This window comes from Bombina bombina, chromosome 1 (assembly GCF_027579735.1).
Source record: "Bombina bombina isolate aBomBom1 chromosome 1, aBomBom1.pri, whole genome shotgun sequence".
NCBI classification, from domain to species: Eukaryota; Metazoa; Chordata; class Amphibia; order Anura; family Bombinatoridae; genus Bombina; species Bombina bombina.
Genome location: NC_069499.1, coordinates 449,532,154 through 449,559,523, shown reverse-complemented (window position 1 = coordinate 449,559,523; position 27,370 = coordinate 449,532,154). Strand labels below are relative to the sequence as shown.

At 39.9% G+C, this 27,370-nt stretch overlaps 1 protein-coding gene across 2 annotated transcripts in view; it reads right to left on the bottom strand.

The window, feature by feature from the left end:
* Positions 1 to 4,329: 4,329 nt before the first annotated feature.
* The window catches only part of DCAF17 (DDB1 and CUL4 associated factor 17), a 250,177-nt gene continuing 227,136 nt past the window's right edge, over positions 4,330 to 27,370 (bottom strand). For both annotated transcript variants that reach the window (XM_053698428.1, XM_053698427.1), the window contains exon 15: positions 4,330 to 4,770. In XM_053698428.1, coding sequence (XP_053554403.1) covers positions 4,657 to 4,770 — 114 coding nt within the window. In that variant the 3' untranslated portion in view covers positions 4,330 to 4,656. The remainder of the gene's footprint in view (positions 4,771 to 27,370) is intronic.

Here is a 27,370-nt window from a genome sequence, read left to right as displayed (position 1 = left end):
TAAAATATGAGCGTTATTCAAATAAAATAAAAGATAAGGCAACCCGCAGGTTTATTGCCTAAGTAGAACAGACGTACCCGCAGGAACGCCCAACAGGGCCCCAGTTCTACCAAGCTCAACTGGAAAAAGTACTTGATAACAAGAATTTAAGAAGATTACTTCATCCCCTTATGACTATTTCTGCAAGCTATTCGAAGAAGCAGACTGAGAAGTCTCAGATCCAATAAGGATGGGATCTTCCGACAAGGCTAAAGCGTGCCTCAAAAGAACACAAAGGCTAGTCTGTCTATACAGAAAAGCGCAGCATACCCCCGCCGGAGCGAAGGGCGACTCCGACCTCGAAAGCTGACCCCCTGAAGCCTCAGGGACAGACGTTCCCCCAGAGAGCTGAACAGGCCAACTTACGCCTGAAGAGCCCTGGATAACGGAACACGAACAGTATCCAAAACCAACATCTGGAAGTTGCATACGCGCTAGTGTCAAAATTATGGACATGCGAGATTGTGCCGAAACCCCTGGCGGGAAGAAGCTACCTTCCGGAGAAGGGGAAGCAAATTTTGGGTTACCTGCATGCGTAGTAAGTGCTGGTGGAAGGGAACTCGCCACTCGGAGGACAAAGGCCCCAAAGGCGGATGACTCAGCAGCTCCTTGATTCCCCGATCCCGAGGAATTGAGCACTCTAATACAGCATTCAGAACATAACGGATAGGCTAGTATCATCCAGGGCAATACACATTCTGCGCATGAAGTAGAAAATAAAACAGAGACGTCTGTTTCCACTGAATCAGACTCCTCCATAGCTAGGATATTGATACGAGATTTGGACCCAAAACGTAAATGGCACCTGACACCCACAATGGCTGGGGCACTCACCACCTCCTAAGAGCCCTATACCAGGAGATCCGAATTTCTCTGTCGCCACAGGGCTAGGAATGCGGAAATGGAGAGTCAGAAATGTGACCACGCCCAGTCACAAGGTAAACTGCACAGTCCAGAAAAAGCGCGCCCAACCATAAAGGCCGCGCCACTTCCAAGGTCGTTATGTTCCACAAACCATGAGCCTAAGTAACACTACGCATAAGCAGGTCGAATCACATAAAAATTAATAAAACCCCCCCCTGTTCAATAACCCCCTTCAGGAGATATTACCCTTGATTCCAAGATACAAAGGGTGCCTCAATGAGACCCTTATGTTAAGTTAGTCCCGCAAGGAGGTAGCCTCTGGGGAAAACATTTGTAATACAATGCAATCATGACGAAAGTAAAATGAAACAATCTTACTGGAATCTACACCATGGAACAGGAACATGGTCCTTCAAGTGTGACGGATAGTAGCATCGCCTCCGCCATGGACTTGAGAGAAGAAAGCAGGCAGTGGAGCGAAGATCGACAACGCCAATTGCTTGTTTCTCCCTGCATCTTCGGACTCTAACTTTCATCCAAGCCCTCACTGAGAGACTGATAGGATTACTTATAATTCCTGTCCCATGTCAAAGAGTACTACCCTCCATAAGACACAAAATAAATTCTGACACTTCTCTGCCAACCTCCTGGGATGAAAGGCAAAGAATGACTGGAGGATGAGGGAAGTGGGAGGTGTATTGGCTGTGGTGTCTTTGCCTCCTACTGGTGGCCAGGTTCTTATTTCCCAAAAGTAATGAATGCAACTGCGGACTCTTTCCATCTATGAAAAATTAGCTGCAAAACAGTCTGCCTTAGATGTTCTGGTTTGTGCAACTTAATTTCAGCTCAAGGAACTTTGCAAACTTTGTAATGCCATAATAGAGTTATGTGCTCCAATATTTTGTTTGGTATGCAATGAATTCTGTTGTGATTGAACCACTTTGAGTTTAGGTATAGAGCGTGTTTAATACATTTATGTGCTCTTGTACTTGCTAAACTCTTATGTAATTTCCTTGTACTATTAACTTTTTCCAGGCCTGGATTCATATTTACATGTGTTTTGCAGCTATTTTTTAATTTAGGTGTTTTGGTTTGTCAAGGAGTATAATAAACATTATTTACTTTTTTAACCTGAGTGTAGCCGTGTCATGCTTTGACATCCACTAGTTTTGTGGATGTAACTCTCTCTCTTAATTCGTATACACTATACTTGCACCTTTTTCTGGTTTAATCCACATATTTGTTTGCTGACTATTAGAGTGCACACACCCCCTTTGCTTGTGTGCTTTTTGTTAAGCATTACAAGACCATTGTATTGTATAATGTACTCTCAATTCTCCATTTTACCTGCTGGCTATAGAAAATTTATATAAACATGAGGTAGCAGCTGCAAAAATCAACCTTCCAGTGGGGCTCAGAGAGAGACAGAGCATTTGAAAGGGTGGACTTGTATCTTTATTGTTTATACTGTTTTTTTATTCATAGTATTTTAGCCTAATATTAATAACATTTATTTTCTGTGTCCTGCATCTACATTCCATAGTAATCAGAAAATGCTATTTTACGATGACTGTGTTCATTTAATGAATATGTATTAATATATCCATGGTATAACCATTATAATCAATAACAATACACACACACACAGATATGTATGTCTAACCCATATGTTAAAGAACCAAAACAGAGTGAGCGAAGATCTGCACAATACTGCTTATAAAATGACAATGCATCTCTCTTTGGGCAAGTCTGTTCTCCTTGGCATATTTTGTGAGCACAGCAGCTGTAGTAGGCTGGTTAATTGATTTATGTATTCTTAACAGATATGGAGATATCTGCTGGAAAATAAAGGGTATAACAAATTATGGACTAAATTATAGGCATGTCCCCCTGGTTTGCAGGTAATTACCGTGGTAATGATGACTACCTGCCCAAACAAATCACCCAGAGAGGTATTTGATGGTGGTCATACCCACATAAAAACAGAGGGGCATAAAACTCAATTTTGGAAAAAGTAGAGTTACTTTTTTTCTATTAGTGATATCAGATCCTTGAAATTTGTAGGTAATTGACAGAATGGAAATCAGCTTCTTGAAGTAATTCAAATTGATGCAGAAATAAATTGTCTGTGCAAAACTGATCCCCTTAGATAAATAGTTCAGTGGCTGAGAACTCCTAAGTATGAAGGCACATGTAATATAATTCAAGACAGTTACATACATTTCTAAAAAAAAACAAAAACGTTTTAATGACCTTTGAACTTTCTTTACAGTTTGCATACTGGTAAATGCCACTACACCCAAATAATCACTTAAAGATACATGCACACGCTCTGTGTGTTGTTGGAGGAAAGAGATAATTGGATAAATTAGACTTACAGACAAAAGTATATATATATATATATATATATATATATATATATATATATATACTGTATATATATATATATATATATATATATAACTTCTGCTTTGTACAGATACAGAAGAATCATTATTATTATCTAAGAAAAATATAATTAAATATTTGCAAACCATAGTTCCTACAAAAGGGATACGATATATATGACAGGATATGGTGCCCGTTAAAAGATTTATCCTTTCCACATAGGTCAAAAACACTTTCACTGTTGTGCTTTTCAAATTGGATTTCGATATCCTTAAAGGGAAAGTGTAGTGACTCAAATGGTGAAGCACTTTATCGATTGCTTGTCTAATCCTGATTTTCTCTAATTTAGAGGTCAGTGTGGATGGTTTGCCTAAAAACTCATTAAAATTAAAAACTTAAAATTGAATCAGTTTTAAGCCATTAAAAATAAAAACTTTGGTAATTCTCAGAAGCGGATAGCATATCCTTTTGGTAATTCTCATAATGTTCTTGGAGAGAAAGAGAAAAGAATGAAGAAGGGAGTGGGTAGAGAAGGGGTGAGAAAGGAAGAGTGAAGGGGGCCCCTGGGAAAAAAGTAGGACTAGGAATGATATATTTTTTTTGGCCCCAGGACAAAAAGTAAAACTATACATGTGGGCTTGTGATAGATGAACAAACAAGGTGATCACAACTCAAAAGAGCCATCTAGAGGGGAAAAATAAAGACAGAGGGTACGTTGCAACCTAACCTAAATTTAGCCCTTTGCAGCTGGACATGTGTGGGACATATATTATTATTTGTGTTTTGTTTCCTAGCCATACGTTTATATATAGCCCTTAAGGATTCTAAAATATCGATCTGCAGCCCCTTTGTGTTAGGAAGTAGGCCAATAAAATAAATAAAATAAAACAAATGTGAGCAAATTTACAGTATTACGAAGCTGGGCTGTAAAATAAAAGATGGTTGAATGAATGAAAGGCAGAGAAAGGGAAAGAGAGTACAAGCTGTTGTTAGTTTGTGTTTGTATGTATTTAGGTTCTGAATAATTTAAATCAGATATTGTAATTTGTAATTTAAAGTTTATTTATTGTAAGCTTTTTTTCCCATCATGGTATTGCATAGTAACAATAATAATAATAAAAAATAAAATAAAAAGGCACCAAACCTAAACCTACTTGTTTTAATAAACAGTCAAGAAAATTGTTTTAATTCAAGTATTTTTTTAAGTGCCCTATAAATTAATGCTAGGAAAAAAATACAACACTGCAATCACAGAGTAATCTTTATTTGTTTAAAAGTAAAAATCCATAATAAAAATATTACAATACCCCCCCCCCCCCCTTCATGAGTTTTTTGTAAGTTTAATGTAAAAGTATTGGTGAATCCTCATTCAGCAAAGTTACGCTGCATTTTGTAAACATAACATGAGAAGTGGCGGTTTGGTCTTTCTTCTATGTGCACCAGAGTGTCTCTGTCAAAAAACACTGCATGGCTAAAAGTCTGAAAGAAAACAAAACACCAGATTACATTACAGGTTGGTGCTTTACCAGTTTTCATTGGAAACGTTTAATTTTCAAGACTGACAAAGCTTATGGGCCCATAATACATGGAAATCAAAGACATTTTACAGCTGTAAAAAGTTTGATGAATAATTATTTGAAAACCTGCACACTGGTGATTGGCTCATAAAAATATGTTAGTTTCACAAACAATTTCCAGGGCTACCCTGTGGTGCACATGTTTTGTCTTCCCAAATAAACACACAATACCACAGCTGAAAAAGAAAACTCCTTGGCAGCCAGCATGTGGCCCTTAGACCATTATATGGACAGTTCTGCTAAATACCCACAGTAGTTATAAAAATAACAATAAAAACAACAACTAATATGGTGCTTTTCTCCGGGATAGACTCTTGTTATCTAGAAATAGTTCTTTAAGAACTATTTTGCTTCTCTTTATTATAAAAAAAAAATAAAGAGAGAGAGAAAGAGATAACATAATTTATGCTTACCTGATAAATTCATTTCTTTCATGGTGGTGAGACCCCACGATCCATTAATTTTGTAAATTACTTTTCTCTACCACTAGGAGGAGGCAAAGCTTCCAAAACCCCAAGCTCTCTATTAAACCTCTCCCACGTCACACATACCTTAGTCTAACTTATAGCCAAGCAAAGTGAAGTGAAGTAAGAAAAAAGAATAAAAGCCATAATGAAATAAATTAATTTATCAAGTAAGCATAAATTATGTTTTCTTTTATACAGGAGAGTACCTGGTCCATTACTCTTGAGAACTAATACCCAAGCTGTGGAGTCCACAAGTAATAACATAAAAGAAGGGGTTTAAGAATATCTTTGTTTCACTGAGAAATTAAATCCACAACCCCAATAATATATATATATATATATATATATATAATTTTTAGCAAAGAGAGAGCACTCACCGGGACTAACAATTATACAGCATATCAAGCTTTTATTAATACAGGTGACGTTTCGGGGATTCCAACCCGTCCTCAAACCTTACATAAACATACAAAATATCTTATCTTAAATACCCTCCACCGACTGAACATGTCGCTGTACCGGAAGTCGTCCGGCGTTCTGCCCGCACCACTGCGCATACCCAGAGCGTCGGCATGACAACCAGTCACAGCGTCATGCTGTACAAAATAAAATAAATCACCGTGGTTAAAAACATTAACATGGAATAAGTGGATCAAGATATCGTTAAACACTTATGATACATTAAGCAAAAAATAGCTTCTTAACCTTTTTCAGTTCACTAAGACTAAATCACATATTAACATGTATTCCTTTGTATCTATGTGCCTAATCACATTAACCCTAAGCTGTATGTTAGTTTGATTTGCTATGTTACCTTGCCTATAAACCAATGCTATCCATCGACTTGAATACATTTCTACATTTGTGGCTAAAGATCAAACCTCACTAATACTAATTAGTTCCTTGTAATCCTAGTTCCTAAAGAGAATTCTATCTACATAATACTTAAAGAGACAGTACCCCTATAATGGTGCCCATACTTATAGCTTTCAAATATCTGTCATAACTACATTTGTACAATGTCCAATCTACACATTAGTTGAACTGCTATTTATATGTGTTAATAGACTCTTAGACCGGCTATATCTATCAAATTATAGGGTGCTACAAAAAACAGTGCCAATCTAAGTGGGTATTAAGCCCACCAGGTACCTAAATTAAAAATCCATCTGGATTCGCACTGGAGCAAAATCCTGTCTCTATCGCTGCTCCTCGTAAGGGGTGGTATGTGATCGATGATCACATATCTCAAGTCCGCCACCGTATGGCCCTTCAACGCAAAATGTCGTGCAACAGGTTGTTCTGAATCATGATTTTTGATTGCCAATCGAATGGCGTGCGGTGATTTGCCATACGGGTGTGGAGGTCATCGATAGTTTTTCCGACATAGAATAACCCGCAAGGACAATGCAACAAATACACAATATGTGTAGTCGTGCAGGTTACTCTATGTCGGATAGTATATCTCTGGTTGGTGGTAGGATGAGTGAAAAATTTGGCATTAGAAAGACCATTGCACGTAGTGCAACCCATACACTTTTAACAACCAGGCTTGGAAGTCTGTAGCCAGTTCTTTTTTGTATAATTGTGGACGGGGTCCACTTTTACCAAGATATCACGTAATGATCTTGCTCTTCTGTATCCCACCTGTGGGTGGGAAATTCCTTTGAAAGGTAACCTTTTGTCACTCTCTATAATGTTCCAGTTCTTTCTCACTAGCTGGTGCATGTTGTATTTATCGGCGGTGTACACAGTAGATAGTGTCATTCTTTGGTTTTGCTTCTGAGTACTACTCGCCTGTAGGGCCTCGTACTGAGACATAGAAGTAAACCGTCCCAGATGCTTTTCAATCTTTTTTTCTGGATAACCCCTATTCAAGAATCTTGATTTCATCTCCTGAAGCTGTAGCCACAAATGTAGAAATGTATTCAAGTCGATGGATAGCATTGGTTTATAGGCAAGGTAACATAGCAAATCAAACTAGCATACAGCTTAGGGTTAATGTGATTAGGCACATATATACAAAGGAATACATGTTAATATGTGATTTAGTCTTAGTGAACTGAAAAAGGTTAAGAAGCTATTTTTTGCTTAATGTATCATAAGTGTTTAACGATATCTTGATCCACTTATTCCATGTTAATGTTTTTAACCACGTTGATTTACTTTATTTTGTACAGCATGACGCTGTGACTGGTTGTCATGCCAACGCTCTGGGCATGCGCAGTGGTGCGGGCAGAACGCCGGACGACTTCCGGTACAGAGACATGTTCAGTTGGTGGAGGGTATTTAAGGTAAGATATTTTGTATGTTTATGTAAGGTTTGAGGACGGGGTTGGAATCCCCGAAACGTCACCTGTATTAATAAAAGCTTGATATGCTGTATAATTGTTAGTCCCGGTGAGTGCTCTCTCTTTGCTAAAAATGTTGAATGTTCCTTGGATGCACCCTGGGCGGCTGAGATATAAAGTGAGTGCAGAGTTCACAAGAGACTGTTATATATATATATATATATTTTAATAAACTTCAAATATCAACTCTATGCTGATGATACCTAGATTTAGCTCTCCACCCCTGCTCTCTCTCCCTTTGTCCTTTCTAATGTTAGCAACAGCTTATCTGGCATTTCTTCCTTGATGGCCTCTTACCACCTAAAGATTAACATGTCCAAGACTAAGCTCCTTCTAATCCCCCCTCTAGCTCTACTCCATTTTCTGACTTTTATATAACTGTTGGCGGCACCACTATCTCTCCATCACTCCAAGTCCACTGCGTCAGAGTTACACTTGACTCCAATCTGTCTTTCATCCCCTACATCCAATTGCTCTCTTCATCCTGCCGCAACCACATACATAATATCTCCAAAATGTGTCAGTTTCTGAGCGCTAACACCACTAAGCAACTAATACCCTCCCTGGTAATTTCCCAACTTGACTTCCATAATAACCTACTAACTGACCTTCTTCTCTCCCCCCCTCTAATCCATCCTAAATGCCTCTGCCAGGCTAAACCACCTTTCCCACCACTTTGTATCTGCTGCCCCTCTCTATGAGTTCCTTCACTGTCTCCCCATTCACAGCAGAATTAAATTCAAAATTCTCACCCTAACCTACAAAGCCCTTACCAAAGCTGCCCCCACTACCTGTCACTCACTAATTTAACAAATATAACCCAGCCCCCTTCTACCGTCACCTCCTCCCATGCTAGACTGCAGGACATCTCTTGTGCAGCACCAACCCACTGGAATGCACTTCCTTGCACTGCCCCACTTTTCCCTGATCTGTCATGCTTTAAAAGCTCCCTAAAGGGGGGAGGAGCTACCCTTGGTGAGAGAAAGACGTGTGAGGACCGAGCTCCTGGGAAAATTTATATTTAAAGCTTATTTAAAGCTCATAATACAACCTCTCAACACCAAAAGCAGCTTTATTGTGATAGCCTTTTAATCGGCAAGCTGTTCCGGAGGTGTCGGACATTGAAAAAGGAAAAAGCAAACAGAACTTTTATTTCGCTGCGCTTTGCTACGCAACTTAGGCCTCTGAGACAGGACTTAGTGACCGGAGGGTCGGGGCTCCGCTCCGGTGACTATAGATCTATGGGACCTGACCCCTGAGGCCGGATAGCATTCGAGAACCTGAACGGCACGGACAAGTAACGGCTGCAGAGGTGAGACCTGCACACACCGGGCACTATATTATAGGCAAATAGAACTGGATGCCTTATTACTGGGCCACCTGCAAACAGCTATAGGCAAAAGGCTTTCTGTTTTGACTCACAATAGTTAGCGAAGGAAACTCTGGGGGCCTTTGCGCAGCTTTTTCTCACTAAGCTCTAGAGGGTCATTGTCAAGCATATCACTGAAGGCGAGAAAAGAAGCAATTTTTTACCAGCTCTAAATATTTCATTAGAGGAAAGAAGAACTAATAGGACTATAGTCTGCCTTTACACAAATATGTAAACACGAACTTGCTCATTATCAGATAGTCTCCTTATCAGACCCCCACAAGTAAGCCTCTCTGCCTGGGCTGCCTAGCTTTATTGCAGCAACTCGGGAACGGTATGAGAGAAGCATTGGGGCCTGTAGGTCATTAGACAAGTGAGACTCCGCTTCTACAATCAGCTCTAAATCACTCCCTTATAAGCACAATGTGATACTTATATTAGGCTCACAGGACACTATTCCTGAACACGATTTCTACTCTTAAGACCCCAGCAGGCTGCGGGTAGCAACAGGCATGAACACACAATCCTGAATAATTAATCAAGATCCTGAGATATATAAAAAACACAATTTATGCTTACCTGATAAATGTATTTCTCTTGTGGTGTATCCAGTCCACGGATCATCCATTTCTTGTGGGATATTCTCATTCCCAACAGGAAGTTGCAAGAGGACACCCACAGCAGAGCTGTAATATAGCTCCTCCCCTAACTGTCATAACCAGTCATTCGACCGAAAACAAGCCGAGAAAGGAGGAACCATAGGGTGCAGTGGTTACTGTAGTTTAAATTTAAAAATTACCTGCCTTAAAATGACAGGGCGGGCCGTGGACTGGATACACCACAAGAGAAATAAATTTATCAGGTAAGCATAAATTGTGTTTTCTCTTGTAAGGTGTATCCAGTCCACGGATCATCCATTACTTGTGGGATACCAATACCAAAGCTAAAGTACACGGATGAAGGGAGGGACAAGGCAGTAACTTAAATGGAAGGAACCACTGCACGTAAAACCTTTCTCCCAAATATAGCCTCCGAAGAAGCAAAAGTATCAAATTTGTAAAATTTTTAAAAAATATGAAGCGAAGACCAAGTCGTCGCCTTGCAAATCTGATCAAAAGAAGCCTCATTTTTAAAGGCCCAAGTGGAAGCCACAGCTCTAGTGGAATGAGCTGTAATCCTTTCAGGAGGTTGCTGTCCAGCAGTCTCATAGGCTAAGCGGATTAAGCTTCTTAGTCAAAAAGAAAAAGAGGTTGCCGAAGCCTTTTGACCTCTCCTCTGTCCAGAGTAGACAACAAACAAAGCAGATGTTTGACGAAAATATTTAGTAGCTTGTAAGTAAAACTTTAAAGCACGGGCCACGTACAAATTGTGTAACACAAGGATGGAACAACAATCTCTTGATTGATATTCTTGTTAGATACCACCTTAGGTAAGAACCCAGTTTTGGTACGCAGGACTACCTTATCCGTATGAAAAATCAGATAAGGAGAATCACATTGTAAGGCAGATAGCTCAGAGACTCTACGAGCCGAGGAAATAGCTACCAAAAAAAGAACTTTCCAAGATAAAAGCTTGATATCTATGGAATGAAGAGGTTCAAACGGAACTCCTTGAAGAACCTTAAGAACCAAGTTTAAGCTCCATGGTGGAGCAACAGGTTTAAACACAGGCTTGATTCTAACTAAAGCCTGACAAAATGCCTGAACATCTGGAGCATCTGCCAGACGCTTAACTAGCTGACAATCCTTTTTCCAAACCTTCTTGGAGAAAAGATAATATCCTAGCAATCCTGACCTTACTCCATGAGTAACCCTTGGATTCACACCAATAAAGATATCTACGACATACCGTATGGTAAATTTCCTGGTGACAGGCTTTCGTGCCTGTCTTAAGGTATCAATAACTGACTCGGAGAAGCCACGCTTTGATAAAATCAAGCGTTCAATCTCCAGGCAGTCAGCCTCAGAGAAATTAGATTTGGATGGTTGAAAGGACCCTGAAGTAGAAGGTCCTGTTTCAGAGGCAGAGACCATGGTGGAAAGGATGACATGTCCACTAGATCTGCATACCAGGTCCTGCGTGGCCACGCAGGTGCTATCAGAATCACTGATGCTCTCTCCTGCTTGATCTTGACAATCAGTCGAGGGAGCAGAGGAAATGGTGGAAACACATAAGCCAGGTTGAAAGACCAGGGCGCTGCTAGAGCATCTATCAGTGTCGCCTTGGGATCCCTGGACCTGGATCCGTAGCACGAAAGCTTGGCGTTCTGGCGAGACGCCATGAGATCCAGTTCTGGTTTGCCCCAAAGATGAATCAGTTGTGCAAATGCCTCCGGATGGAGTTCCCACTCTCCCGGATGAAAAGTCTGACGACTTAGAAAATCCGCCTCCCAGTGCTCTACACCTGGGATATCGATAGCTGATAGGTGGCAAGAGTGAATCTCTGCCCAGCGAATTATTTTTTAAACTTCTAACATCTCTAGGGAACTTTTCGTTCCCCCTTGATGGTTGATGTAAGCTACAGTCGTGATGTTGTCCGACTGAAATCTGATGTACCTCAGAGTTGCTAACTGAGGCCAAGCCTGAAGAGCCTTGAATATCGCTCTTAGTTCCAGAATATTTAATGGAAGGAGAGACTCCTCCTGAGTCCACGATCCCTGAGCCTTCAGGGAGTTCCAGACTGCACCCCAACCTAGAAGGCTGGCATCTGTTGTAACAATTGTCCAATCTGGCCTGCGAAAGGTCATACCTTTGGACAGATGGACCCGAGATAGCCCCAGAGAAGAGAATCCCTGGTCTCTTGGTCCAGATTCAGTTGAGGGGACAAATCTGTGTAATCCCCGCTCCACTGACTGAGCATGCATAGTTGCAGCGGTCTGAGATGTAAGCGTGCAAACGGCACTATGTCCATTGCCGCTACCATTAAGCCGATTACTTCCATACACTGAACCACCGAAGGGCGCAGAATGGAATGAAGAACCCGGCAGGAATTTAGAAGCTTTGATAACCTGGACTTCGTCAGGTGAATTTTCATTTCTACAGAATCTATCAGAGTCCCTAGAAAGGAAACTCTTGTGAGTGGGGATAGAGAACTCTTTTCCTCGTTCACTTTCCACCAATGCGACCACAGAAATGCCAGTACTACGTCCGTATGAGACTTGGCAATTTGGAAGTTTGACGCCTGTATCAGGATGTCGTCTAAATAAGGGGCTACTGCTATGCCCCGCGGCCTTAGGACCGCCATAAGTGACCCTAGAACCTTTGTAAAGATTCTTGTGGCTGTAGCTAATCCCAAGGGAAGAGCTACAACTGGTAATGCCTGTCTTAAAAGGCAAACCTGAGAAACCGATGATGATCTTTGTGTATCGGAATGTGAAGATAAGCATCCTTTAGATCCACTGTAGTCATATATTGACCCTCCTGGATCAGTGGTAGGATGGTACGAATAGTTTCCATCTTGAACGACGGAACTTTGAGGAATTTGTTTAAGATCTTTAGATCCAAAATTGGTCTGAAGATTCCCTCTTTTTTGGGAACCACAAACAGATTTGAGTAAAAACCCTGTCCCTGTTCCTCCTTTGGAACTGGATGGATCACTCCCATAACTAGGAGGACTCGTACACAGTGTAAGAATGCCTCTCTCTTTATCTGGTGTGCAGATAATTGTGAAAGGTGAAATCTCCCTTTTGGGGGGGAAGCTTTGAAGACCAGAAGATATCCCTGGGATATAATTTCCAATGCCCAGGGATCCTGAACATCTCTTGCCCACGCCTGGGCAAAGAGTGAAAGTCTGCCCCCTACTAGATCCGTTCCCGGATAGGGGGCTGTTCTTTCATGCTGTCTTAGAGGCAGCAGCAGGCTTTTTTACCTGCTTACCTTTTTTCCATGTCAGGTTTGGTCTCCAGACCGTCTTGGATTGAGCAAAAGTTCCCTCTTGTTTATTATTAGAGGAAGTTGATGCCGCACCTGCCTTGAAGTTTTGAAAGGCACGAAAATTAGACTGTTTGGCCCTAGATTTGGACCTGTCCTGAGGAAGGGCATGACCTTTTCCTCCAGTGATATCAGCAATAATCTCCTTCAACCAGGCCCGAATAGGGTCTGCCCATTGAAGGGAATGTTAAGTAGCTTAGATTTTGAAGTCACGTCAGCTGACCATGATCTAAGCCATAGCGCTCTGCGCGCCTGTATAGCAAAACCAGAATTCTTAGCCGTTAGTTTAGTCAAATGAACAATGGCATCAGAATAAAAGAATTGGCTAGCTTAAGTGCTCTAAGTTTGCCAAGTATGTCATCCAATGGAGTCGCTACCTGTAAAGCCTCTTCCAGAGACTCAAACCAGTACGCCGCAGCAGCAGTGACAGGGGCAATGCATGCAAGGGGCTGTAGGATAAAACCTTGTTGAATAAATATTTTCTTAAGGTAACCTCTAATTTTTTATCCATTGGATCTAAAAAAAAAAGCACAACTGTCCTCGACAGGGATAGTAGTACGCTTTACTAGAGTAGAAAGTGCTCCCTCCACCTTAGGGACTGTCTGCCATAAGTCCCATGTGGTGGCGTCTATTGGAAACATTTTTCTAAAAATAGGAGGGGAAGAGAACGGCACACCTGGTCTATCCCATTCCTTATTAATAATTTCTGTAAACCTTTTAGGTATTTGGAAAAACATCAGTACACACCGGCACTGCAAAGTATTTATCCAGTCTACACAATTTCTCTGGCACTGCAATGGTATCACAGTCATTCAGAGCAGCTAAAACCTCCCTAAGCAACACGCGGAGGTGTTCAAGCTTAAATTTAAATGTAGAAATATTAGAATCAGGTATCTTTCCTGAGTCATTAACATCACCCACTGACTGAAGCTCTCTTTCCTCAGCTTCTGCATATTGTGAGGCAGTATCAGACATGGTTCTTAAAGCGTCAGTATGCTCTGCATTTTGTCTCACCCCAGAGCTATCTCGCTTACCTCTAAGTTCAGGTAGTCTGGCTAATACCGCTGACAGTGTATTATTCATGACTGCCGCCATGTCTTGTAAAGTAAACGCTATGGGCGCCCTAGATGTACTTGGCGCCATTTGAGCGTGAGTCCCTTAAGCAGGAGTCAAAGGGTCTGACACGTGGGGAAAGTTAGTCGGCATAACTTCCCCCTCGTCAGATTCCTCTGGTGATACATTTTTTAAAGACAGAAAATGATCTTTATTGCATAAAATGAAATCAGTACATTTGGTACACATTCTAAGAGGGGGTTCCACCATGGCTTTTAAACATAATGAACAAGGAGTTTCTTCTATGTCAGACATGTTTATACAGAATAGCAATGAGACTAGCAAGCTTGGAAAACACTTTAAATCAAGTTAACAAGCAAATATAAAAAACGGCACTGTGCCTTTAAGAGAAACAAATTTTGTCATAATTTGAAAAACAGTGAAAAAATGCAGTAAATCAAATGAAATTTTTACAGTGTGTATAATAGGCTAACATAGCATTGCACCCACTTGCAAATGGATGATTAACCCCTTAGTTAAAAAAACAGATCAAAAAAACGAAATAGACGTTTTTTTAACAGTCACAACCAACTGCCACAGCAAGCTGTGGCCCTACCTTCCCCAATAAACGACTTTGGAAAGCCTTTGGGCCCTTTAGAGATGTCCTATAGCATTCAGAGGGCCTTTGAGGGAAGCTGGATGTCACAGTTTGTAATTTTAACTGCACCAACTGTAACTTTTATACTACAACAGTGGAAAATGTTTCTAGTCAAAATTTAAGCCAGCCATGTGGAAAAATCTAGGCCCCAATAAAGTTTTATCACCAAAGCATATATAAAAACGATTAAACATGCCAGCAAACGTTTTATATTGTAAATATCATAAGGGTATTACCCCTGGGAGTAAGCATGATACCAGTCGTTATTAAATCACTGTATTCAGGCTCAACTTACATTAATCCGGTATCAGCAGCATTTTCTAGTGTTTTCCATCTCTAGAAAAAATTATAACTGCACATACCTGATAGCAGAATAAACTGCACGCCATTCTCTCGCTGAAGTTACCTCATCTGTGTAATCCCCTCAGACATATGTGAGAATAGCAATGGATCTTAGTTACAACCTGCTAAGATCATAGAAACCTCAGGCAGATTATTCTTCTATTTACTGCCTGAGATAAAATAGCACAACTCCGGTACTATTTAAAAATAACAAACTTTTGATTGAAGAAAACAAACTAGCTATATTTAACCACTCTCTCCTACAACGTCCTTGCTTGTTGAGAGTTGCAAGAGAATGACTGGCTATGACAGTTAGGGGAGGAGCTATATTACAGCTCTGCTGTGGGTGTCCTCTTGCAACTTACTGTTGGGAATGAGAATATCCCACAAGAAATGGATGATCCGTGGACTGGATACACCTTACAAGAGAAAGCAAGCAATACTGTACTTTAGAGCCTCCCACCATCAGTGGACTTCTCTGGAATATAATATCTATCTGGTAAATCAGAATGAAAAATAAATCCCAAACCGTTAAAGAATGCCTTTCAAGGTCTCAGTTAAAGCAAAAGGGCTCAGATAAATGTGATTCCTCTGCTGCAACCAGCCCTGCGGCGAACGCCCCAGAGATCATTGGTGCCCACGGCCCAGAAGAGCCCAACAAAGAGCTCCTATCCCAAATAAAATCACTGTTTCATGAAGAATTTAAAATGGCTCTTTCAGAGATTAAGCAAGACCTCAGAGAAATAGGCAGGAGGCCCGCTGAACTGGAAGAAAAACTAGATAATGTATCTGAAGAAATACCTTTACTCAGAAGCTCAATTCAAGACAATTCAGCCTATATAAGCAGGCTTGAGGAGCAGATTGAGGATCTTGAAAACAGATCTCGCAGATCCAACCTGTGTATTCGAAATCTTCCAGAGTCTTATAAAAATCTAGACGAAACTATCACCGAACTTTTCATACAGCTAGTCCCAGATATTGACCCATCTACTTTGCTGATGGACAGGGTTCACAGAGCCCTCACTAGACCACAACAAAACTCCAACAGAGATATCATCCTTAAATTACACTACCATGTAAAAGAGAGGATAATGAAAGCTGCCAGAGATAAAAAATGTATTGAATTTGAGGGACATAACATCCAAATCTTCACCGACCTTGCCCCAATCACATTAAGGAAAAGAAGAGATATGAAACCTATCACAGCAGCACTTACTAAAGAGCACATAAAGTACAGATGGAACTTCCCCTTCAAGCTAGTTTTCACAAATCAGAATGGGACTTATAATTGCTCTACCCTAGAAGAAGGGAGAGCACTACTGGATCGCTTACAAATTCAAGTTGATATCCCAACCACATCTACAAAATCTGACCCACCTAGGAAATCTTTTCAAAAGGAGTGGACTCCGGTTGGAAGATCTGGAAAAGTTAAGAAACAGAAAATCAACCACAGCAATGCTACCGAGGAGGACTCTTCAAATGATGCTACTGACCTTTCAACTTGACAGCAAGGTTTGGGATTGAGTTTAAGATGTATCAGGACTACTCTATTTGAAAAAGGGCCTACCCCGGTTTAGTGGGGCAGAGCCGCCATTCTAATAATATGATGTTTCAAGTTCAGTAATTTGATGTTTAAAGGTTCTAGATGTTCCCAAGTAATTTAGTTAATTAATTTGCATGTTTAAATGTAGGGAGATGCTACCTAACTAGTAAATAAGGCTTAATCTAGGGCCATATAAATGGTATAGATCTTTCCTCATAAAGATCTAAATAGATGTTATTAGAGGCCCTAGATGTCTTCCATATTTTAAATATAATTCCCTACCAACTGGGTTATCAGGAGTGTCCCACTCAAGTTATTTATTAAAATGCAATGCTAAAATAATTGGTCTCTATAAATGTTATAAATACTCTCAGGATCTACCCCACCCTCCTACCCTTTCCTTTCTCCCATTACCCCCCCCCCCCACCCATTCCTTTTCTCCCTGCCATTACCCTCAATCTTGGTTCATGCCACGTAACAGCTCAGGTTTATGTGTCTTATGTTGTGTCACTCGAGTCACTTTGATGTTAATCTTTCCGACGTTTATTTGTGTTTCAGTTTTATTTATTTTTCTGGTCACAGTTTTATGGATCACTCCAACTTATCTCAGAAGCAGCTATTACCACTGTCTTTTGCCATGTATTGCTTGTTCAAATGTTGTTCATTAAGCTGAATTTTTCTCTTGAATGTTTTAAAGGCTTGATTTATAACCTGATAGTAGAGGTTGAGCTTGGCCTGGTCCTCGGGACCCCCCTGATCCCGGGAGAGAACTGATATATCCCTGGTTACTCAAAGGTATCGTATAAGCAAAATGTTTTTAAGAGGTACACCATGTCCATAAAAATAATCTCACACAACGTCAGAGGACTAAACTCTGATGTAAAGAGGAAAAAGGCAATTTCAGAATATAAGGCATTAAACGCTCACATAGTGATGCTCCAGGAAACACATTTTACATCATCACCCCCCCCCCCCAAATACTGGGATAGGTCATTCCCTACTCAATACCACGCTATTGGCCCTAAAAAGAAATGCGGAGTATCAATGTTAATTCATTCATCCCTAAATTTTCACGAGGACTCAGTGATTAGAGATAGAGAGGGTAGGTACTTGATAATACAGGGATCGATACAAAACACTCCAGTTTTATTAGTCAATGTATACGCACCTAAAGAATCACAAGCTAACTTTATCTCCAAGCTGAGCAAACATTTAACATTATGGAAAAGGTACAAAACTATAATAGGAGGTGACTTTAATCTCACCATGAATGATAAAAGCGATAGATCCTCGCAGACGGGCACACATACTAAGCAAAGGAAGAGGAAGGGACCTCTTAAAAGACTGCACAAATAGCACTCTGTGCCTGGACTAGTAGTGGAGAAAATTGGGAAAGTTAAAATATAACTTTTATTTGGTAGTTTAAAATAAGACTCATAATTAAAAACAACCAAAAAGTAGAAAGCCCATTCCTAAATTATCAGTAAGCCTTTGAGATATCCAAAGTAGTTAAAGGAATTTATATAGGTGGAGAGCTATATCATAGACCACTATTTAGAAAATATATAATATATAGTGAGGATCAGTATTGTACTATTATTCTCTGGGTGTGTTGTGATTGTTTATTCTCCAATTGTGTAGATGAAGTATGACACCTTATAAGTGTTTATATGCACTTTTGTAGTTTTGTGGTATCACTCTATAAGTGCTTATATCAGTAAATTCATATCATACTTGAGTTGGAATAAAAATTCATGAAATAGGTTTCATATTAATCAAAAAAGTGCACAACACGTTTTAAAGCAGTCAAATGACACACTACTTCTTGTGGGTATGTTTGTAGATTTTATTTGTGATTGTGTGACTTCACATTTTATATGTACATAATATCATATTTATATAATACTTCAGTTATTACTGGAGAATGTCGCTTTGGGAGCATGCAAATTGCATATATCCCTTCTCTCCAGTCAACCTGAAAATTTATTTGTGATTTAATATGCTTGTGTGATAACACTTTCATATCACTTTCATATTATCCCTGAGAGAATATACATTAAAGCAAAAGAGACACGTATAGATTTATATTAGGTACACGTATTGATTACTGAGTATAAGAATCCACTCAGATAAGATAGTGTCCGTGTCTTATTACTGAATTATACACTGAGATTTCTGGCTTAATTGGTAGTATTCCTATAATGGTCTGTGTTAGCACAACATTTTACAGCATCTAGGTTGAGATATTTTCTTTGTAAATGGTCAAATACAGGTCTTTATGCTGCAGTTGCTGTGTCATTTACATTTGGTGTATCTCATACAAGTGATTGATGTCAAATGTATTTGCTGTTTATTTACTCATTATAAGCATAGAATTATTCCCTTGTTATATTGTTGGGATAATGTTGTGATAAACAAATTTTAAATACGATGAATTATAGCAAATAAACTAGTGGATTAGTTATGGTTGAGCATGCATCTGAAGATTATACTGTTATACAAGGTTTTTATATAGCCCTGTGACTGTGCCGGTCGATATCCGGTTTATGATTGATGCCGCTAAAGTGCTATTCACTCTTATGAAGCTACCTATTGAAAGTGATTCTTTTTGTATATTTTAGCAGATATATCAATCCTGCTAGTTCAATATGACAATGGTAACTAGTTTGTTATAAGTTGTAACTCAGTTATTGGTCAGTTACCACCTGAAATTAAGCCGCCAAATTTAAATAATATTCCTCACTGATACTAAGTAACTCAGTACACTCAGTCTATGTTTATCGATAGCTCAATTTCTTAACCAGTTAGCATGTTACTAAGTTTGTTTGTGTCGATTAGTACGTTTGGTATTAAGTCTATTTCCACCTATATAGGCTGACACTTTGAGGTATAGTTTAAAAATAAATAGAGCTTCCCTAAGCACACATACTAATTCAAATACAAAACCAAGCAGAGTTCTCCATGACTTCTCTATAGACCATAACCTGACAGATAGCTGGCGATCACTCAACCAAGGGGTTCGCGACTACACTTATTACTCCCCCATACATGCGTCACACTCCAGAATAGATTATATATTGTTGAGTCAAATCCTGGTCCCTCTTCTTACCAGGGCTTCTATCAAGAACTGCTCTTGGTCAGACCACTCTATAGTGGAAATCACTCTGGCAGGGTTGATTAACCCACGAGGGACTAAATCTTGGACTTTAAACACATTCTTACTCAAGCCTCTGACGAAGTAGGGAGATTCCCTACGAAACGCGTAAGGCCACGCCCACCGCATCACGTCACCACGTCAGCCGTTTCAGCTATCGCAACCGCAAGTAAGCCGGCTTTTTTCTTGCGCCTCAGCTGTTCAGAAGACTGAGCGTGGTGGTAACTGTATTTACATATACTTTGAACAGAACTATTAACTGTTGGTGTTTTTGGAACACTTTTAATCCCTTCTGGGGACAATTTTGGGACCGTAGGAGTCTCTGTTACTGGACATCATTAGTGAGGAACTAACATCTAAAACCTCCAGACCGAGTGAGCTGTATCAAATACATTGCTACAGATTTGCCTTGAGAGACCCAGAAAGTTGTTCTCCCAGTGCCTGAACATACCTCACATGTTTGAGGTTTGAATGTGTGAGTTTGAAATTGTATATTTTAATAAATTTGTGCCTGTTAAAAACATATTACACTTAGAGGGGATGCGCCCTGCCTCTGTTCTTTTCTTTATCTTTTAGTGGATCCGGTTCCAGAAACCGTGTATTGTGGTGGCAGCAACCTCTACTATGTAAATTGAATCTTTGGAAACATCATTTGAATGTCATTTATACATCATATATCCTTTTTTATGTGGGGCGCTTTTTAACAATTCCACTCATAATCCGGCCTTCGAATGGGGAGCACTGAAGGCATATGTTAGAGGCCTACTTATAGCTGAATCTAGCAGACAACGTAAACTTAAGGAAGCTAAATTACTAGACTTAAAAACAGAGGCGAATCAGTTAAGGGCACAACTTAGTAGAAACCCTTTGCGTACGTTAGCTAATAAGCTCAAAGCCAAGAATGTAGAATTAGACACTCTCTTAAATAAAGAAGCGACTAGATCAATTAGAATGACTGATACCCAATATTACATTTATGGAAACAAGCCCGACCGAATGTTAGCTAATAAACTAAAAGACGTCATAAGGGCCACCACAGTTCTGCAAATACAGACACCGGACAACAAGATAACTAATGATCCTCAAGATATAGCTAACTTATTTGCTGACTACTACCAACGACTGTATAATATACTGACCGGCAACAAAAACAGAGACAGGGCTTTAGATTTACTGTCCTATCTTGGAGATAGCACTTTGCCCAGTATAGTAAAGGAGGATCTGGAATCCTTAAATACCCCCATTACCCATGAGGAAATAAAATTAAGCATAAAGAATTTTAAAGGATCTAAGGCTCCGGGACCTGATGGCTACTCTGGCCTTTTTTATAACATTTTACAGCCCTTACTGATACCGCAGCTAGCAAAGGTATTTAACGCGATAATGCAGGGTAAAGAAGTACCCAAGGAAATGTTAATGGCTAGAATCACAGTGATTCCAAAGCCTGGTAAAAACAAACAACATTGCCAAAATTATAGGCCTATTTCTCTAATCAATCAGGATATCAAACTATTTACCAAAATTTTAGCAAATCGTTTTAATCCCCTCATCACTAAACTAATTCATCCAGATCAACTAGGGTTTATCTCACGGAGGGAGGCCCCAGACAACACTAGAAAAATTATAGATTTAATTAATATAGCCACGGTTCGGGGAACGCCTTCTCTGTTTCTTTCTCTGGATTCAGAGAAGGCGTTCGACAGAATCAACTGGGACTTCATGTTTGCGGTATTAGAGAAGGTTGGTATTACAGGGTCGTTTTATGACGCTATCAAATCCATATACTCATTCCCTACAGCTTATGTTAGACTGTCAGGTTATCAATCCAGACCAATATCTGTTAACAATGGCACCCGGCAGGGATGCCCACTTTCCCCGCTTCTATTCGCCCTAAGCATAGAACCGCTCGCCATTAAAATTAGAGACAACCAAGACATTTCGGGAATCACAGTAGGTCAGACAGAACACAAGGTATCCCTATTTGCAGACGACGTTATCCTGACGCTAACCAAACCGTTACTCTACCTCCCTCCAATATATAAATTAATACAACAATTCGGATCACTATCAGGCTATAAAATTAACGAAGAGAAGTGCAAGGCCATTGGAGTTAAATCACCACATCATACTAAATAATTAATGGAATTAAACTTTAACGTTTAACTGGCCCAAGAAATCTATTAAATATTTAGGGATTAACCTATCTAATAATATACACTCCCTGCGTCAGATAAACTACATACCCATGTTTAAAAACATTAGAGCCCTAATAGCAAAATGGATGAAACTAAAAATATCCTTATATGGTAGACTCATATCTACTAAAATGTCCTTGTTGCCCAAACTGTTATATTTGTTTCATTCCTTACCTATTTCGCTCCCACTGGCAGATTTACATAAACTCCAAAATGACATTCTCAAGTTTATATGGCAGGGAAAGAGAGCTAGGATCAATAAAAAACTTATGTGCTCTGCTAGAAAGGAAGGAGGGGTGGACGTACCAAACCTAATCCCTTATTACTATTCGGCTCGTATTGCCCAAGCCTTACAATGGTTTCAACCTCACAATATCTCACAGTGGGTACAAATTGAATCTAGCATTATGGGAACCATACCTCTATCTACCTTATTATGGACGCCTAATGTGGTTACCACCCATAAAAAATGTGAATTTATTGCAATCCATCACACTATTGCTTTCAGATGGTACTTATTCCCAACTAGATCAGGAGGCAGAGGGGACCCACTGTCTAAACTTTGCTACAGAGGGTGCGAATCACTAGGAACGTACCCACATATGTGGTGGGAGTGTAGATATGTTAAGGAGATATGGGATCATACCTCGGCCCTAGTGAGTGAGATATTCCAAAAGATAATTTTACTAATGATGGAGCAGGCTCTGCTCCACTTTCCGATCCCAGGACTCTCTAAACACAATAACAAGCTAGTTAGATGGATCTGTACGATAGTGAGACTGGGTATAGCCCAATTCTGGAAGGGAACTCCTCATAGTTTTGAAATAATTAAACAAAATATATCATATCACTTTGATAAAGCAAGTACCACGGCCAAATATCTAGATGACAGAGAATCCTTCCTGTTACAATGGGAGCCCTATATTCATTACCATGAAGCTTCTAGGGGGAGGGGTGGGGGGGGGCAGACCAGGCCAGGTGAAGAATACATGGTATAACTGTAACACCTTTTGCAATGGTATAGAGAATAGGTGAAATTTTTATGTTACATTATAAGATATTGGAATGTATTTATTATGTACTAAGTGACCTATAGATGTTGGAATGTATGATTATTGTTTATTATCTTTGTAAAATCCTGAATAAAAACTTTTCAACATAAAAGCTCCCTAAATACACTTTTGTACAAGGAAGCCTACCACTCAACTCTGTGAATTCCACTTATCTAATAATTGCCTTCATTTAACTCTGTACTAACATCATTCTAACCAAAGCAGTCCCCATCTCCTGTTTCTCACCCTCCTACTAGCCTTCTAGACTGTAAGTTAAAGTGAAGGTAAACTTTGATGAACGAAAGCCCGTTTTTTTAAAAATACTATTAAAAACAGGGGCACTTTCATTCATCAAAGTTTAGAACGCAGCCGTTTTGATTAAAAACGTACTTTTGTTTTTTTCACAGCCAGAGCAGCTTCCCCCACCCAGAGATCCTCTCTTCACACGTCATCAATGACTAAACCAGCTTCCTCCAATCAAGGCTTTCCCCCCAGGGTAGTCATTGCCTGAGGCCATGCCGTGATTGGAGGAAGCTGGATTAGTCATTGATGACGTGTGAAGAGAGGATCTCCAGGTGCGGGAAGCTGCTCTGGCTGTGAAAAAAAACAAAGGTAAGTTTTTAATCAAAATGGCTGCTTTCTAAACTGTGATGATTGAAAGTGCCCCTGTTTTTAATAGTATTTTTAAAAAACGGGCTTTCATTCATCAAAGTTTACCTTCACTTTAACACTGGAATAGGGCCCTCAATTCCTTCTGTAATTGTTTGAAACATTTTGTCCTATCTCTTAAAAATATTGTATCATCGTTGTACTTTTATCTTTTGTAATAAAAACAAATTAGAAAGTTCTTTTAAAATTGCATGCTCTATCTAAATCATATTTTTTTTTATTGGAGTGTCATGTCCCATTGAGAGAAATAGCCAATAAGCTATTCTCCAGACCATCTAGGAATCCAAAAGGAATTCTAATGGTATTCTTTGATAATACATCAGGAAAAAAGGCTTCCCATACCTTGTGATAAATACGCCTGGTCTGAATCAAGGTATCAGTTTTCTCTTTGGGAAAGCATTGGGCGGTCAGCTGCCAAGCCATCAAATTTAGAGTTTTGAAATCCAGCTGAAAGAAAGGCCTTTGAGGAAGAAGGTACCTTCTGAGAGGAAGCCACTATGGCAGTCATGAGGATATTTGAATTAGCTCTGCATAAAAGTCCTGGGAGGCCAACCCCGAGTAATCAGAATGACTGAAGCTTGTTCTTTTTTAAATCTGCCTAACACCCTGGATAGCAACACAAATGGAGTAAAGATGCAGATCAGCTTGAAACAGTATAAAGGTACATAAATAGCTAAGCCCCAAAAGGTTAAACAAGTATAGTAATGGCACAATGTACAACTGATATCCCAGTAAACTCTAAACAAAAATTTTGGAATAGCTATTTTAAGATGAATTTAGCAACTGCGGGGTTAAAATAAGGTATTTTGGACCAACTCTGTTAACCCTGCGTACTTCCCCCCCCAAACCGGTCCTGAGACCTTCTCCGTGCCTTGTAAAGATGGCTACCGTACTTCAATGAGGAAAAAGAGAAGAGAAAATAGAAAGCCACATTAAAACAGCATCAAAAAGTTAACCCATGCAGTTACATGTCTCCTGGAGAAGCATAATTGCAGATTGAGCATCCAAATCCCCAATGAAACTAAATTGTACTTACCTGTAACAACCTTCATCTACTGTGCTTACCTCAGCTGCATCCATCCAAGGTAGTGCAAGCAAGGATCTCACAAGGAACATCATTCAACAACCCAGGGTATTGGCTTATAAATCAGCATTTTACCTGGGGAGGGCTGTGGATCACACAAAGAACAGCACCCTGTAGACCAGAGGATGGGCAGACTATCCGTATATAACCTGGGAGTCCTGTGATATTTACAATTTAGTTTCATTGGGGATTTGGATGCTCAATCTGCAATTATGCTTCTCCAGGAGACCTGTAACTGCATGGGCTAACTTTTTGATGCTGTTTTAATGTGGCTTTCTATTTTCAAGAAACTGTTGTCCCTTCTTTTTGTCCTAACCCCAGTAATTCTATGGAAAGGCTTTTGCACAATTTAGATATGGTTAGGGCACTACATTTTATCTCCAAGTAACTAAAGATTTTCCTCAGTCTTACAGTTTTTTGTGCTGTTTTCTGGTAGGTGTAAGGACCAGAAGGATACAGCAGTGTCTTTGTCCGTTTGGTTTTGAAGTTTGATTTGTGAAGCTTTCTTGGTTGAGGGTCAACAACCAACCTCAAGTATTACTGATCGTTCTACATGCTAGACCTGTCAGCACACTCATCTACTGTGCTTACCTCAGCTGCAGACAACTGCTTCCAGTAGAAAGGCCCATCCAATGTAGTGCAAGCAAGGATTTCACAAGGAACAGCATTCAACAATCCAGGGTATTGGCATATAAATCTGCATTTTACCTGGGGAGGGCTGTGGATCACACTAGGAGCAGCACCCTGTAGTCCAGGGGACAGACAGACTATCCATATATTACCTGGGAGTCCTGTGATATTTCTACACTGATTCTCAGAAATTGTGCACTCCAGCACTAGTCTCTTGTTTAAATGGGTGCATGCTGTATCACAGCAGCACTTCTCCATTTCATTAAAAATACTTTTATAAGCAAAACATTCACATGAATAAACTATGAGGTTGATTTATTTAACAGCGAACGCTGCATCGATGCCCTATTGTTTCTGGTCCACCAGAAACAAAAGTTAAGAAGCAGCGGTCATAAGACTGCTGCTCCTTAACTTCTTCGCCACCTAAAAGGTGAAATCATACTGATCGGATGGCTGCAAGTGAGCAGGGGACAGCATTGCACAAACATTTCACCAGAAATATCGGTTCTATTAAAGCTTCATTCCTAAAAGCCCAGGCTGTGGAAAACAGCACAAAAAACTGGAAGACTGAGGAAAGTCTTTAGTTGCTTGTAGATAAAATTTAGTGCCCTAACCACATCTAAATTGTGCAAAAGCCTTTTCATAGAATTACTGGGGTTAGGACAAAAAGATGTGACAACAATTTCTTGATTAATATTTTCAGCCGACACTATCTTTGGCAGAAAACCCAATCTATTCCTTAAGACAGCCTTATCCTGATAGAAAACCAGATAAGGATGTTCAAAAGAAAGAGCCGAGATTCTACGAGCAGAAGAGATAGCCAGCAAAAACAACACATTCCAAGTTAGCATCTTGATATCCAAAGAGTGCATTGGTTCTACATGAGGATGTTGTAAGACTCTAAGAAACAAATTAAGAATCCAAGGAGGAGCAATGGGCTAGACAATCAGTTTAATTCTACTCAAAGCCTATACAAAGGATTAAATATCAGGCAAACAAGCTACCTTTCTGTGCAAGAGAACTGACAAGGCAGAAATCTGATCCTTTAAAGAGCTGGATGATAAGCCCTTGTCTAAACCTTCTTGAAGGAATTGAAGAATCTGAGGAATTCTTACCGAAATCCAAGAGAAACCCTGATCAGTTTATTAGGTAAAAATAAACCTTCCATACCTTATGGTAAATTTTCCTGGTGACCGGTTTACGAGCCTGTATCAAATTGTCTATAACAGAGTCAGAGAAACCCGCCTGCAACAGGATTAATCATTCAATCTCCACTAGTTAAACTGAGAGATTGCAGATTTTGATAAAATAATGGACCCTGACTGAGAAGATCTGGTCTCTGCGGGAGATGCCAGGGAGGAGTACTGGACATCCGTACCAGATCGGCAAACCAGGTCCTGCGAGGCCACACTGTAGCTATGAGAATCACAGAAACCTTCTTCTGAGACTGTTGTAGAAAAAGAAAGTAACGTATATGTGATTCGCAATAGCGCAACAAATATTAAAAAAATTCTGAGTTGCTTGTAACACATGACTGGAGCGCAGAGAGACCAAGACCGGGGAGAATAGAGACCAGAGGAAAAAACAAGTCTATAGTCCGACTTGTGATATGTAAAGAGCAAAACACTCACACCGCTCAGGCATGAACAAGATCACTCAGGCAAAAATAAAAATTGGTTGTTCCACTTACCAGAGTATTTACTAGGTACCTGTTACACTGACGCTTGGTCCTCTTCATACTTCCACTGTGCACCGTAGTCAGTCTAAGACACAATGGAAATGGTGGACCTTGAAATCGTATACTGTTACTAACAGCTGCAGGATCCCATAAGATAAGCATATTTATCCAGCCAAGACAGGAGGAGGTTTGGGAACTTCGCTGCAACACCCATGGCTGCTATTGTGCAAAATACTTTACTGAAAAAATGTACATAGCACCAGCTTGTTTCTTCATATCCTTCCTTCAGAGAACTATCCACTGAGGGTAAAAAACAGTAATAACACAC